This window comes from Ruditapes philippinarum, unplaced genomic scaffold (assembly GCF_026571515.1).
Source record: "Ruditapes philippinarum isolate M1 unplaced genomic scaffold, ASM2657151v2 ctg1711_1_1_1_1, whole genome shotgun sequence".
NCBI lineage: Eukaryota > Metazoa > Mollusca > Bivalvia > Venerida > Veneridae > Ruditapes > Ruditapes philippinarum.
In genome coordinates this window covers 1-14,595 of record NW_026859213.1, presented here as the reverse complement: position 1 = coordinate 14,595, position 14,595 = coordinate 1, and the positions used below count along the sequence as shown (strand labels likewise).

At 33.2% G+C, this 14,595-nt stretch overlaps 1 protein-coding gene across 1 annotated transcript; it reads right to left on the bottom strand.

Moving 5' to 3' along the window:
• Positions 1 to 10,513: 10,513 nt before the first annotated feature.
• Positions 10,514 to 14,468, bottom strand: LOC132755629 (uncharacterized; the record flags this gene model as incomplete). Its single annotated transcript, XM_060746522.1, is given in 5 exon segments — positions 10,514 to 10,691; positions 11,089 to 11,179; positions 12,074 to 12,186; positions 12,996 to 13,144; positions 14,305 to 14,468. Coding segments are annotated over 5 exon segments (618 nt in total).
• Positions 14,469 to 14,595: the final 127 nt, after the last annotated feature.

Genomic DNA, 14,595 nt, shown 5'->3' with positions numbered 1-14,595 from the left:
AGAGCAGGTATATGTACACTTGAAGTGCTACTTTGGATAATTTTGTTAAGTGAAGACGAAGAAGGGCCATTCTCTGCTATTTCTTCTGAGGCGAGCTTTCCTTACTGTCCTTCCCGGGGTCGTTTCAAAAGGTACCTCAACCTCTGTAGGCGTTGTAAGCACATTTTTCCAACTTTGTCCCCACTTTCCTTTGGGTGGCATCTCTGCTGTCTTTTTTACCAAACGACTGATGTTAACGTGGTCAAGCAGTTTTATTCTCATAATTTTGAACTTGAAGAATCAGCGCATTATCGGGGAATCTCCGGGACAGTACTGGCTTTACCCGTAGCTTAACCGTGGCGAAATCGGCGATGGTCGGGATGGACCGTGATGAAACCGTGTCTAGTCTGATCTCCACCCGGATTAACCGGAAATACACTGGGTTGGCATCGGCACTTACCGTATATATCGTGCTATATCGGGTACTAAACCGGGAATTCACCTGGACTCTTTCAGGGATGTGTTAAAGCAATTTGATTTTTCAGAAAAATACCACAAAACATCCCGGTTCTTAGGTTTAAGACACCGTAGCGATACCATGGCAATTACCGGGACAGTGTAAATGGGGCTTAAGAAAGAAAAGCAGTGTTAATTTTCATGTTATCATCAACTTTGATATTTAACATCGAAAAGTCGAAAAGAAAGATTACAAGTGTTACGCACGAATGTAAAACATCAAGCAGAAATTACGCGGAAGGGGGGCGTTAAAAACCAAAATCCTAATTTTTTCCCCTTTTTTTATCCCAAAAAAATATTTAAATTTTTCCAATTTTTTTAAAAAAATTTAAAAATTTTTAAATTTAAACCCTAAATACTGGGGTTTTTAAAAGCTTAAAAAAAAATTAATCTTTTAAAAAAATTTAAAATAATAATTTTGTACAAAAGAAATTATCCCCAAATTAGATTAAACTTATTGTAATATTTCCCAAAAAATTTCTGAAAAATGATTATTTCACCTACATTATTTTAAAAAAAAAAATTTTTTGATCGAAAAAATTTTAAATTTTGGAAAAATTTTAAAACAATTTTTTGAAAGAAACAAAAAATTAAAATATTTTTAACGCAACAAAAGGCATTCCTTACACTTGGAACCATGGTTAAAAATTTTTAATCCTTTTCCCCAAAAGCATTTTAAAAGGGGGGTTTTAAACTTTTAAATTTTTAAAAAAAATTTAAAAAAATTTAAAAAAGTCCCATTACAGAATAAAATTTTTTTTTTTAACTTTTTCCGGTTTTTAAACCCAAAAAAGGGGGGAAATTAAAGGGTTTTTCGTCCAAGCGTCCCCCCAAAACCCGAAAATTGGAAAACCCCCCAAACCAAGGGAAAATTTTTCTTTAAACGAGGGAGAACAATTTGGGAAAAAATATAAAGGAAGGAATTTTTAAAGCAAAATTTAAGAAACCCTTTTTTATTTTTTCCCAAAATTTAGAAAATTTTGACCCCCTTTAAAAAGCGGGAGTTTTAAACTACAGGGAGAACAAAAATGTTTAGATTTTTAAAAAAAATTTTTTTAAAAAAAAAAAAATTTCCTTTTTAAATTTTTTTTAAAAAAAAAAATTTTTAAGCCTCCCAAACCTGGGAATTTTTTTAAATTAATCAAAAATTAATTTAAAAAAAAGAAATTTTTTGTGCGTTTTTTTTGGCCCTTTGTTGAATTTTTCACTATATACCATATATATGTTGTCAGTGGGGGCATCCGTGTCCTTTGGACACAGTTCTAGTTTTGTTAATAGTTTGATGTCTGATTTGATATTGTTTCAAGCAAATGTTTGTAAAAATGTATGTTTAAGTGATTGTCCGAAGGCCTCGAGGAAGGTAGGATTTATCAAGTTACCTTCAGTAAATAAAGTAGATTTATTTATTCATTCATTCATTCATTCATCTATGCACTGATAATGATGGTGTGCTGTTTTAAAATAATAAAAAGGAAACTTTTAAAGACCTGTTTTCTGTTGACGATATATTATTATTTCATAAATAACCGTCACGTGGTTAAAGCCTGATAACAGCAATAAAAAGCACTTTTTTGTTATTGATATGTCCGTATTTTTATGTTGTTACTGTCACTATCTACTTAACAGGGACTTAACCAGGCGTACCCCTGTACGTCCGTGCGTACAGATCAACTAAGTCTCAGTGTGGTGTATGTGGTGGACTAACGTAAACTTGACAGCACCGTCCAGCAGCCCCGTTTTTTTTTCTGACGGAAGCAATTTTCTTAGCAAGCAAGGCTCTGTACCTATGAAAATTTCATATATTGAGTAATAAGTAATTAAGTAAAAATTACAACTGATTATTGTGGGTGACATCATGCGCTCTAATTCATGAATTCGTGAAATTATGACGTCACAATAATCATACTAAAACATAATTCATTGAATTTTGTTTCATTTTTTTTAAATGCTGTTTACAAAAAAAATATGTAGATCTACATTCATTCTTGATAAATTATTTTCATTAGAATTCAAATATTCACACATTTGCAATTGCTTCTTGGTGTTTGTTGTTGTTTTTGTTGTTTTGTTTTTTTTTATTATTATTTATTTTATAAAACACGAAAAATATGCATGTAATCATTAATGCAATAAATATACAAATCATTTCCCTGTTGCGTCATCTTACATCAAAATAGCAACTTCTATAGTATATACTTCGTAACAAAAAGAAAAACTTCATATTTTAATCATGCCCATTAACAATGCACACTAAGATTGAAGTTTTAAGCTTGAGAAAACAAACAGTCTCAGTTGAGAGAATTCTCAAATGTTGAGAAACAGGGTCCAAGGTTATAAAAAATTCTCTAAGCTCAAACTCAGATCTCAGATTGGTCAAAAAATGCCACAGAAAGTACACTGACCAATGGAAATCATTAAATTTGAGACAGAACTCAGAAAAAAGTTTTATAACCTTGAGGCCTCTTAATTGAGAGCCAACTTGAGATTTTTCTCAGGTGAGTAAGAGTCTCAGTCAATATTGAGACAATCTTTGGTTGAGATTGGTCTCAGTTTGAGAACATTAGTGAAGCCGGGCGAGCTAGTAAAAGTACTAACTTAGATGCACATATAGAGTGAATTATATATGAAATAATAGAGGTATCTGCTGGCACATTATCATACAGATATTATAACACATAGATGTATCCCGATATACATAAATATTATTTTGGAAGCAATTTTACACCATCGAAGTTATGACTAAACGTTAAGCAGCACCTAGGTGCCCCACACGTTGGGCGCAAATGGTCGCAGCTCAAATACAACTTTGCTGTCCGTTCAAAAGCAGGGGTCACTGAGTTCGTAAAAAATGACAAGAATACCTTCTTTCAATATTTATTGTTTTTCTAAAGAAACACAAACTGGCAGCAACAATTTCTCAGTTTAAGTGCACATTGTGCAAATTAGCAAAACAAAATAAATAAACAAACAAATAAATACATAAACATTTATAAAAATACTACTAAGAATTTTCTAAGGTTATCGCCCATGAGCTACAAAGGTAGAAATTTATGTTTTAAATTTTACAAAAACAAATGAGCCGCGTCACGACAAAACCAACATAATGGGTTTGCGACCAGCATGGATCCAGACCAGCCTGCGCATCCGCGCAGTCTGATCAGGATCCATGCTGTTCGCTTTCCAACCCTAGACCAAGTAGAGAAACTGATAGCGAACAGCATGGATCCTGATCAGACTGCGCGGATGCGCAGGCTGGTCTGGATCCATGCTGTCCGCAAACCCATTATGTTGGTTTTGTCGTGACGCGGCTCAAATACAAACACGTGTAAACACATGTATATTTGGTGATCTTTATAATAAGACTGAAAGATAATATTTTGAAAATTTTGTATTGTATGTTTTTGACTTTATGAAATCTTAGAAAAAAAAAAAAACAATTTTACTTTAGTTTACCCGTTTGATATGTTTTTTTATATATCTTTGAAAAATTAAAACTGTATATAACTACGTTAACATATTAATTACACAGTTAATATTTGACTTTGTTCATTGTATATGAATTTCCTTCGGTTTTTTTATTTACTGTCTCTGTATATAGGTATAAATTATCCTCGTGCACCCCTTTTTAATGGAAAATTAAACACAAAAAGGAGGGACTGCCCGTGGGGAATTTCAAAATACCTAAAGAAATAATAATTAAGGTTTTTAAACTTTAAAATTGTTTAAATATTTTTTTTTTTTTAACTTTTAAGGACAAAAAAATTAAAAGAAGGGGATACAAAACCAAAAAGGGTTACTTTTTCTTTAAATTTAAAATGTATTTCAATATAGACTTCCTTTTTTTGGAGGGTCCATTGCAACCAACATGGTTTTTTTAACCCTTAAATTCTGAAAATTTCATTGGGGCGAAAATTGGGAAAGTATTTTTCAATTCCCAGGGAAAAATTTCCCCTTTTGGGTTTTTCATACATTAAATAAAAAAATTCAAAAAAAAATTTTTTTTAATTAGCAGCCCCAAATTTAAAATTTGGAAAATTTTTTTAAAAAAAAATTCGATTCTTTTTTATGAGGTGATTTAGACGGGGCCAACACCCTGACATTTAACATTGCTTCAAATGTGCATACATTTTAAATATGAAAACATTTAAAAAATTGAAATCGTATTTGTCATAATGTGTGCTTTTTAAATTTTAAAAAAGACAGATCCCATTTTTTTTTTAAAAACCCCCTTATATAGCAAAAAAATTTATAAAAAACTACTGATTTTTTTAAAATTAACTATTTAATAAAATTTTGTTTTGCCCCCTTTTAAAACCCCCCGTTTTTGCAGAATGAAAATTTAGGGGTTGTTTCTTTAAAAAAAACGTTAAAAGCGATGAACGGGCCATTTTTTGAATTTTTCTCAGAAGGGTCTTTTCCCTTTTAAAAATAAAATTGAATTTTACTTTATAACAATTTTTTTCCCCCTTTATTTGAACATAAAAATCCGGGAATAAAACGCTTGTTTCCGTTTCAAATGAACAGCCCTTTAATTTTTTAACCCCTTTCCAATTTTCCTTTTTCTTCTTTAGAAGACCCCTTTGCAATGAAACCCCAAAAATAATTTAGAGGTTGGAAGGCAAAAACTTTTCCCGCCCAAATACCCCATTTTCGTCATAAAAAAAGAAAGTGCAAAACCGAAACCATTCCCCAAGGGTCCCCCTAGAGAACCCCCATCACTCCCCGTAGAGTTACATTTTTCCCAACCATTAGTTTGTCCCCCAGACGCTCTTTTTAAAATCCCTCTCTTTTGTGGGCTACACGGGGTCGGGAAATTTATAAATTTTAAAATTGAAAGAAAGAGTCTTTTTTAAAAAAAACATGGTAAAAAAATGAAACATTTTTTTAAATGAAAAACAAGAATATGATAGTGAGTTTGGAGCTAAACCAAAAACCCCACTTTAAAGGTACAATTAATTAAAAATTTATGAAAAAAAAAAATTTTATTTTGCAAAATTTTGGCAAAAAAAAAAATTTACATTCGTCAATAAATCAAGGCTATATAGGGAGAAACATGTAATATAAGCACAGATGACCTTGACCCAACTGGCCCTTAACTCTACCCAAAGTAAGACCGTACAAGGAAAAACATCCCTCAAAGATAAAGGTAAGCAAAAGTATAAAAATCTATTTTGAGCACACGAATCCTTGACCTCGACCAAAGTTATCACGTCTTACTCCCTATTCATTAATCATCTACTTGAATCCATATAGACGCGGAGAGCAGATATATAGTAAATTCAACAGATCCTTATATACAGCAGCTATCTTATTTCAAAGTTATACTAAGCACGTCTTAAGACCACTACATTGAACAACACTTCTGACCACAACAGGCATTTTCCTAAAAAGTAACCTTTCTTAATAAAAGGTATCGATTTCATCGATTTACCAAGTATTTTTTCGTGGCTATAAAACACCTGTCCTAACCTTGTCGTAATTATTCCCATTTCCCATTTCTTATTACTTCAAAAACGCACCGAGATTCCAATTATTTGCTATTAAATATAAAGAAACCCTGTTTAGGAAATATCATATTTTAATTTTACAACAAATGTGGTTTTCTGACTTAGATATTTCAGTCTAATACTCCAACAAACTTGAGACTTGCCAATACTTCTAAATTCTGTAATTCAGGTTTTTGGCCATATAACACTTGGGTATTTTGGATATAAATTTGCAGACAAAAGAATTTTCGCTAAACTTTATTCTTGAAAGGACCTAAATACAGAATTCCTTTCTGAAATTTTATTTTATGTTGCGTGGTCAGATTTGCTTGAAATCGTATTAGAGGATTTTTCGGTTTTCAAATGGGTTGTTCCGCCGTTGAAAATGCGGATGAATGCTCTAGTTACATGGAAAACGTAAACATCTTTAAAAAATTATTGATTTCACGTATTAAACTTTATTCGCTGGAAAAAATTGAACATCTTTTTGCCACCTAAAAAGACTTACTTTAAGACATCTGAAGAAAGATTTCTAGCTTTTCATTTTCAAAATTTGTTTTTGGTCCCAGCCGGGACAAGGCGGCTAATTAATATTTATAATTTAAACGAATCCATTACATTAACGTTTTGCATAAGGGGAAACTTATTTTAGTACTTAATGTGCGTATTTCTAAAACCTCGGCCTCCCAAAAAGACATTGTTAACAATCATATTATAATATTTTCAAATCTTTTAAAGTACAAATAAAATGAAAAAGAATTAAAACTTTTTCATTTATGATTGGCATTCCTTTAAATTACATAAAAAAAAACCCTTACAAAAGCAGATTCATTGGCTAAATTTAATCTTGCACTACAAGTAAATTTCTATTTTATTGAGTCTTGTTTGGTACTGCCATTTAAACACATGTTAATTAATATTGTAATTAAGTTTTGTGAAACACAGGCAAAAATCTCTTTTGGTCAATTAAAAATTTTCTGGTGAAATTTGGATTTGATTCAAAATTAAGAAACTTTCAAGCTTGGGAACTGTCCAGTACATACGATTTTTCTACATTTATACAACTTGTGCCACATAAATTAATCAATGATAAACTTAATTTCCCTTTTAATTCAGAAAATTTTTTGCCACGGGAAAAAAGTTACCTTTTTCAGCCATTATTCTAACAAAGCCTTTTTTTACTAAGGTATTTGTAAAAACATTTTTTACTATGTTGGACCCTGTGACGAATTTTGTGGGAACCACTCTCTTTTCTTTTAGGGACAACATTCATATGTCAGGTTTGGTTAATACCCTATTTTAAAACAGATCATTAGGGAATTCCCTATGCGGTTTACTAATTGTTGCCCCCCCTCTGGTCGCCGGGATTTGTTTTTGTACTTGCTTTTGAAAAGGAGACTTTTTGTTGGGAGTCTCCTGAAGATAAAACAAAAGATGTTATGTTCGCATTTAATAATACTTCCAGATACCTTGATATTATTTTTAATTTAGATTAATCCTTTTATTTTGATTTCAAATGGTTCTGACATATACCCGCGCATGAACTTACAAATTTTAATAAAACGAAATTCGGTCAAAAGTTTAGTACATCATTTTTGGGATCTTCATATTACTATCAACAACAATTCTATTCACACGAAAAATTTCTATTGATAAAAGAATTGACTTTGACTTTTGTATAGTTAAAATTTATCCACCATTTAGATGGGAAGACTTACCCCATGCAACATTCTTACGGGGTTTTGTTTCCCAGTTAATTAGATTCGCCTAGAGCTTGTTAGGCAAAAAAAAGGGATTTCAACGAGCGGAATTTATTTTTTTACCAGCAAAGCTTCTAAAAACAGAGCTACACTATCATAAATTACGGAAATATTTTACTAAAATTTACAATCGTAACTTTTGATTTTAATTTCAAATTTCAATAGTGATTTAAAAAACTCTTCTGCGACAAGGGATTAGCCAGCCTGGTTTTTATGGCGATGTTGATTTTACAAACTTCGTAAGATTTTAGGTAGGTCATTGGTAATTTTTCTGCTGTTTTTTACTAAAATCATTAAACGTTTATTAAAAAGAGGTTTATGACCCTACTATTTTTAAGACATACTGCATGTTTAGTGTTCAACCCTTTACAGTTGGAACACTACCGCTTTCCTCTTTTGATTGCATCTTGACGGACCAAGTGGGAGGACTCTATGATGGATAGTTTCGTAAAGCCCTTTGGGACTGAATTGTCTTTAATGTTCCGTCTTCTGCCTTGCTTCGTCGGGCCCTTGTAGGTGATGTTTTTTTGTTGCTCTGTCTTCCTTTAGGACATTGAGTACTTTTGTTATGGTCATTGGGTTTACTTTTTATATGTTTCTACATGATCATTTTTAGTGTTTTACTTATTTAACCTTTTGTAACCATGACAACTGTTTAGAATTTCACTTGGGCGGGGATTCATTTTATTTACACTGTCTCGTTTATAGGAACATAGTGGGGCTAAGAGCGCAGGTTTGGTTGCACCATTGACCGGTTTTGGGCTCCCCGGGACGGTCATTGTTATGCTGCTGACCTTCCAAGGCGGCGCCCCACTGTGTTCCTCAGATGTATGTCTTATGTTGTTTCATACTGTTTTGGTGACACTTTTGCTTGTGTCCCTTGTTGTTTTCTCGTCTACGGTAAGTATCTTCCCCATTTTGCCTCTAGTTTTTATTTCTTTGATTACTCCCCACCCCCTTCCCCCCGGTCTCCTGTCCCCCTTCCCCTTTGTGGGCCTATTTTTTATTTTCTTTGAATTCCTAATCAGTTACAAATTAATTATCATTTAATGATTAACCTGTCCGTGCTCTGTCTTTGCCCTGTCCTGTTTTTGTTTGGGTCCCCCTTTGGGCTCCTTGCCATTGGTTCTTGTTGCTGGGTCATGTGGGGGTTGCGTTCATTGAACGCCGCCTTTCCTTGTTGATCTTGTTTATCATATTTTAGCTTCATCCAAACTTGTTTAATCACTTTTATCATTAACCTACCAAATATGAAAGACTTCGGTCTTTGCAGACACTTAAGACCAACGTATCATCCACATTTTTGTGCAAAGGATGATCGTACTGCATTTCATAATGATTTACAATCTCATTGAATAATAAAAAAACGCTAAAACGTGCCGTGATTTAGCGCAAGAAACATACTGGCAATAACAAAAGTTATCATTCCTAATCAGTTACAAATTAATTATCATTTAATGATTAACCTGTCCGTGCTCTGTCTTTGCCCTGTCCTGTTTTTGTTTGGGGTCCCCCTGGGCTTCCTTGCCATCTGTGCTGAGAGTCAGTGGGTTGGTTCAAACTTGTTTAATCACTTTTATCATTAACCTACCAAATAATGAAAGACTTCGGTCTTTGCAGACACTTAAGACCAACGTATCATCCACATTTTTGTGCAAAGGATGATCGTACTGCATTTCATAATGATTTACAATCTCATTGAATAATAAAAAAACGCTAAAACGTGCCGTGATTTAGCGCAAGAAACATACTGGCAATAACAAAAGTTATCATAAGAACTCTGTGACATCTTCAAAGCTATCACAAGAACTCCGGAACATTTGAAAAATCGGGTATAAATCTGTTAGCCGGTGCTTTATGTTTGCAATTTTGCATTTTAGTTAGGTAATTATGTATGGCAGGGGTAAAGACCAGAAATAAACAGGTCAATACTTGTGAATTTGCAAATAATTTGGAAATTTTACTGAAAACTACCAGATTTGAAGAAAGAGGCGATTAAAAATGGCCTGTGAATTAGTTTTTGACACATAATACAAGATTTAAGACAAGCTTAATTATTAAAGTTAAATTTAGCACCTAAAACTCATTTTTGAAAGATGAAAATAACCATTTTTAACGAGTGTTTATGTAGTATATACAGATGTTTTCCGACGAACTCCGTGACAGTTATCACAAGAATTCCTGAACAAGTTATCATAAGAACTCCATCCTTCGGGTAACACTTCCTCCCCCGTGAACGGGGAAATGATACTGTAAAATTCATTCATGACTGAGTAAAAGTGAATACTGTTTATGATTTATTCAGTTATTGTTAACTCTGAATTAAGCAAATTGTTTACAATTGCTGCTTTAAAGATGACTTTAAGATGACTGGCATACATACAAATAAAACAACAGGAAGGTCCACCTATCAGCTCTTTTAAATGCAAACATTAAGGTGAAGTTTTGCAGAAGAACTTGAGGTAGTATAAAAAATTGTCTGACATTTGACATTCAAGGGTTACCTTAATAACAGCCAACACAGTGGCTACACGGGTTCTGTACATGACATTTATATAAACAATTTAAATGATGATAAACAGAACCCAGAGAAACAGAATTTTATAAACAATGAAGTCATATTTGAAGAAAATCCTGCTCAGTATTATAAAGCGTACACGCAGAGATAGAGAGACGTACCGATCAATCAAAGTTGGGTCTGACTAACAGACTAGACACATTCATTCCAGTAAAGTCTCCTCCACATAATGTAGTGGAGCAATGATGCCATCATCATAAAACTGTACGTACCATACAAGCTGTTGGATTTATTCCAGATGGACATATTTTCACACTACATTCAAAGAATACACTCTCATAGTTGTAAAATTTGAAGGCTTGAAATGTGGCCGTGGCAGTTCCATTACTATAACTGTTAAAGTTACTTATGATATCCGTGACGACAGAACATCTGAAAAATGAATTTTGTAACAAAATAATTAAATATACAATTTATCAGTTTAATTTTAGTTTAAAGGCAGTATCAAATTGTATTAGATTTTGTTTTTTCGATGCTAAACCCTAACCTTTAGACCGATAGATATACGGTTCTGATAAATAGACATTTTGTATGTTCACAATATATAAATATTTTCTCTTGTGGTTCCAAGCATAGTCAAAGTTCTGTTATGAGTTCTGAAGAAAATATTCCTGGAACGGGGTTTCAAACAATCCCACAAAAATCAGATGAGTCTTATTAGAAGAATCAATATTTAACAATATTGCAAGAAATATTTATCAAAATTTGAAGATAATTGTAATCATTAATGTATTACAAAATGATAACTTATTAAAGATATTAGACATACCCGCCATTAGAGATCAAATTGACATAATTCTCGGATGAATCATCGGTGCCCGGATACGCTGTACAGCTGCTCACTTCTAAGATGTAGTTTTCTTTGAAATAAAAGTATAACAAGAACGTGTTTAGTGACCACAAATGAGCCGTGTCATGACAATACCAACATAGTGCGTTTGCGACAGTCTGATCAGGATCCATGCTGTTCGTTATCAGTTTCTCTACTTGTAATAGGGTTGGTAAGCGAACAGCATGGATCCTGATCAGACTGCGCGGATACGCAGGCTGGTCTGGATCTATGCTGGTCGCAAACGCATTACGTTGGTTTTGTCATGACACGGCTCAAATGCCATCGGTATCATAACATTTTCCAAAAGGTTTACCCATTTTTGTTCAGTTAAGGGAGAAAAATGTGTTTAACACAGTTATGTGTGATGACACAGTTATTAAACTTGATTTGTCATAAACTTTGGCGATTGTCAACAAAATGCAAGTAGAAAAAAAAATCAACTACGATCTTTACATTGACCCAAATGATCCCTAAATGATTCCTAAAATATGAAAAACAAGATCAACAAGGAAAGGCGGCGTTCAATGAACGCAACCCCTATATGACCCAGCAACAAGAATCAACGGCAAGGAGCCAAGGCGGACCCCAAACATAAAAAGGACAGGGCAACGACACGTTAACTCCACCGGAAGGCAGAAAACCACCCAAGGCATGTCACCCTTAAACAGGAAATACATCATCAGTTTATATATAAAGACCGAATTATTTTTTTTACTCCAATGACTGACCCAGTCAGCCAAAACTTCATCCAACTGTCAGGTATCTACCAATCAAAAAGGGTCGGTATCATTAAATAAAGTTACCAGGAGAAATTTAAGAAATATGTAACTTGATGGAATAGGTTAACTATGCCAGAATAAATAAGAAAATAACACGGAATATTTGCATTTTGTACGACAATATCATATTATATATAATTTACCTGGAAAGAGTATTGTCCAAATTATTTCACTTCCAACAGTTGTTGAAGTCGCACTTAGTTGTGACGTCACGCTGTATGAAGGGTCAATACTAATTTGTTGGTCTATAGTCAGCCTGGTTGGGAAAACAAAATATTGAACTGGTACAATTTGTGTTGTAATTTAGAAACGCTTAAACAAAATTGCTAACCGGATTTAATTAACACACACACAGAACTTGTATTGAGCTGACAATGGATAGTAAAAACGGACATGACTGCTTAATATGCCCAAGTATGCCTTTATTCTAAGCAATGAAGATTATAAATTGTCCAAAGAAGAATCGAGACTAACGATTGGATACAATAGTACACTAGGAGCTAAAATTTTATTGTTAATGACTTTAAGGACTGAAGAAGAATTTATTAAGATGTTACTGTATATACCTACAAGAAAAATCCCCTATCTTCGGGATAAAACTAATTTAGACAGGGCCATAATTTGAACATATGTGGTAGAGGTACGCTAGACAAAGTTTCATGCTAAATATCTAAGCTTTTGCCTAAAGAAGATTTTTAAAGTTTTTAATAAAAATGTAATTATACATAACCGCCTCGGAATTGACACCATGGCTACAGTTTGTATAAAATTGGTAAAGGTCCACCTGACAAGTTTTATGCAAAAGATGTTCGTCTAAGCCTTAATACCTTAAGAAAAAATACCTTTTTGAATATGTTTTACTGTATACATAATTGTAACATAATATTATAAAGAAAACGTATCCCATCTTCATCAAGGAAGGCTATAATTTGAACATTTATGTAGACACTAGACAATGTTTCATCCGAAATATTTAAGACCAGATCTAGCAATTTTCATTTTGTGCACAGGTGTGCAAAAAATTACACATTTTTGTTAGACCTATATTTAAGATAAAATTCTTACTGTGCTGAATAAGAACTGTTGACTGTATGGATAACTCCTTGCTCGGCAATCTCCAGACACACGAATTTTACTATCACAGATTTACCACCATGTAATTTATACGCAGCTATTTCACTGTATGGCCCGTACGTTATAATGATTTCTTCACTCTGTGCAGAATATAATGTACATTATAATTTTCATTAAATACTTAACAATGTAACTGATTATAAAAAAATAACGAAACAATGCTGTTTTCATGTCTTATTTCTGAAGTAATATACTTAGCAAGACAACACAAAAGTGCTTAAATAATTTACTTAATATCAACATATTCATCAAAATTTAGACCAGTATATGCATAGGCAAAACCAATATCTACTAAGAAATAACAACCTAAATGGAAAGATATTAATGACTTTATGAATTATCTAGATTTGAGCCGCGTCACGACAAAACCAACATAATGGGTTTGCGACCAGCATGGATCCAGACCAGCCTGCGCATCCGCGCAGTCTGATCAGGATCCATGCTGTTCGCTTACAGACCCTATAACAAGTAAAGAAACTGATAGCGAACAGCATGGATCCTGATCAGACTGCGCGGATGCGCAGGCTGGTCTGGATCCATGCTGGTCGCAAACCCACTATGTTAGTTTTGTCGTGACACGGCTCAAATAAGCATGGAGAGGAAATCAATAAGCAAAATTGTGCGTTTTGCAAGGGACTTTTGATACTTGCATGGTTAATAGTCATGGTCATTGTTAAATTCAAGGCTGAACCAATGGAATAAATTATACTTTAAATTAATAATCCATGAAAATATCAGAATATCTTAATTAACATATAATACAAACATTCATTTTGTTTTATGTTAAAACGAGCGGCTGTGTAAAATGGAAGAGAGATAGTTCAAGTTTTCTTTTTCCTAAATTACAAGCAAAACATGAGCAGAGCGGCCTTACATTTAGCAAGTAAATAAAATTGTGGGTTAAAATGTTTACCAATGCGCATTTATCTCCCTTGAAAATGTAACAACTTCGCAGATTATAAATAGCTAATGGTGTTTTATTTGCGGAAAGTTCATAACAAAAATCGCTGTATAAACATCAAGGAAATGTTCTGTTCTGAATGAAAGTCTTTTAGTGCTTTATAAAACTGAAAAGATAATTTGTCTTTTTCTTTTTTTCGTTCATGGTTCAAAAATACCTAAATCTAAAACTAATGCAATTTACGATTGCAACATCAAATTGATTTTGTGTAGAGTGGTGCAGAAAAGCATTTCAACTTAAAATGTTTCAAATGTCAGAATTATCTTAGCATTTTTATACCTTTGAACATCCTGTTAACGTCACAGTTGTCGCATTATCGTCTTGCACTGTACATAGTATGTCATTTCCGTTCGTGACGACTTGCATGGCAAATAGGTAACTGTCGTCTGGTAGATTGAACACATTAATACTATCGTCGGGATTACATTGGTATTCCAACTGTGCTAAAAGATACATCGAAAGATGAAATTGTAGAATAAACAAAAACATTTATATAATAATAAGAAACAAATACTTCCGCAGCCCTTGTTCTTGAAATAGGTTTACACATTCGGTATTTCACCCAGTCAA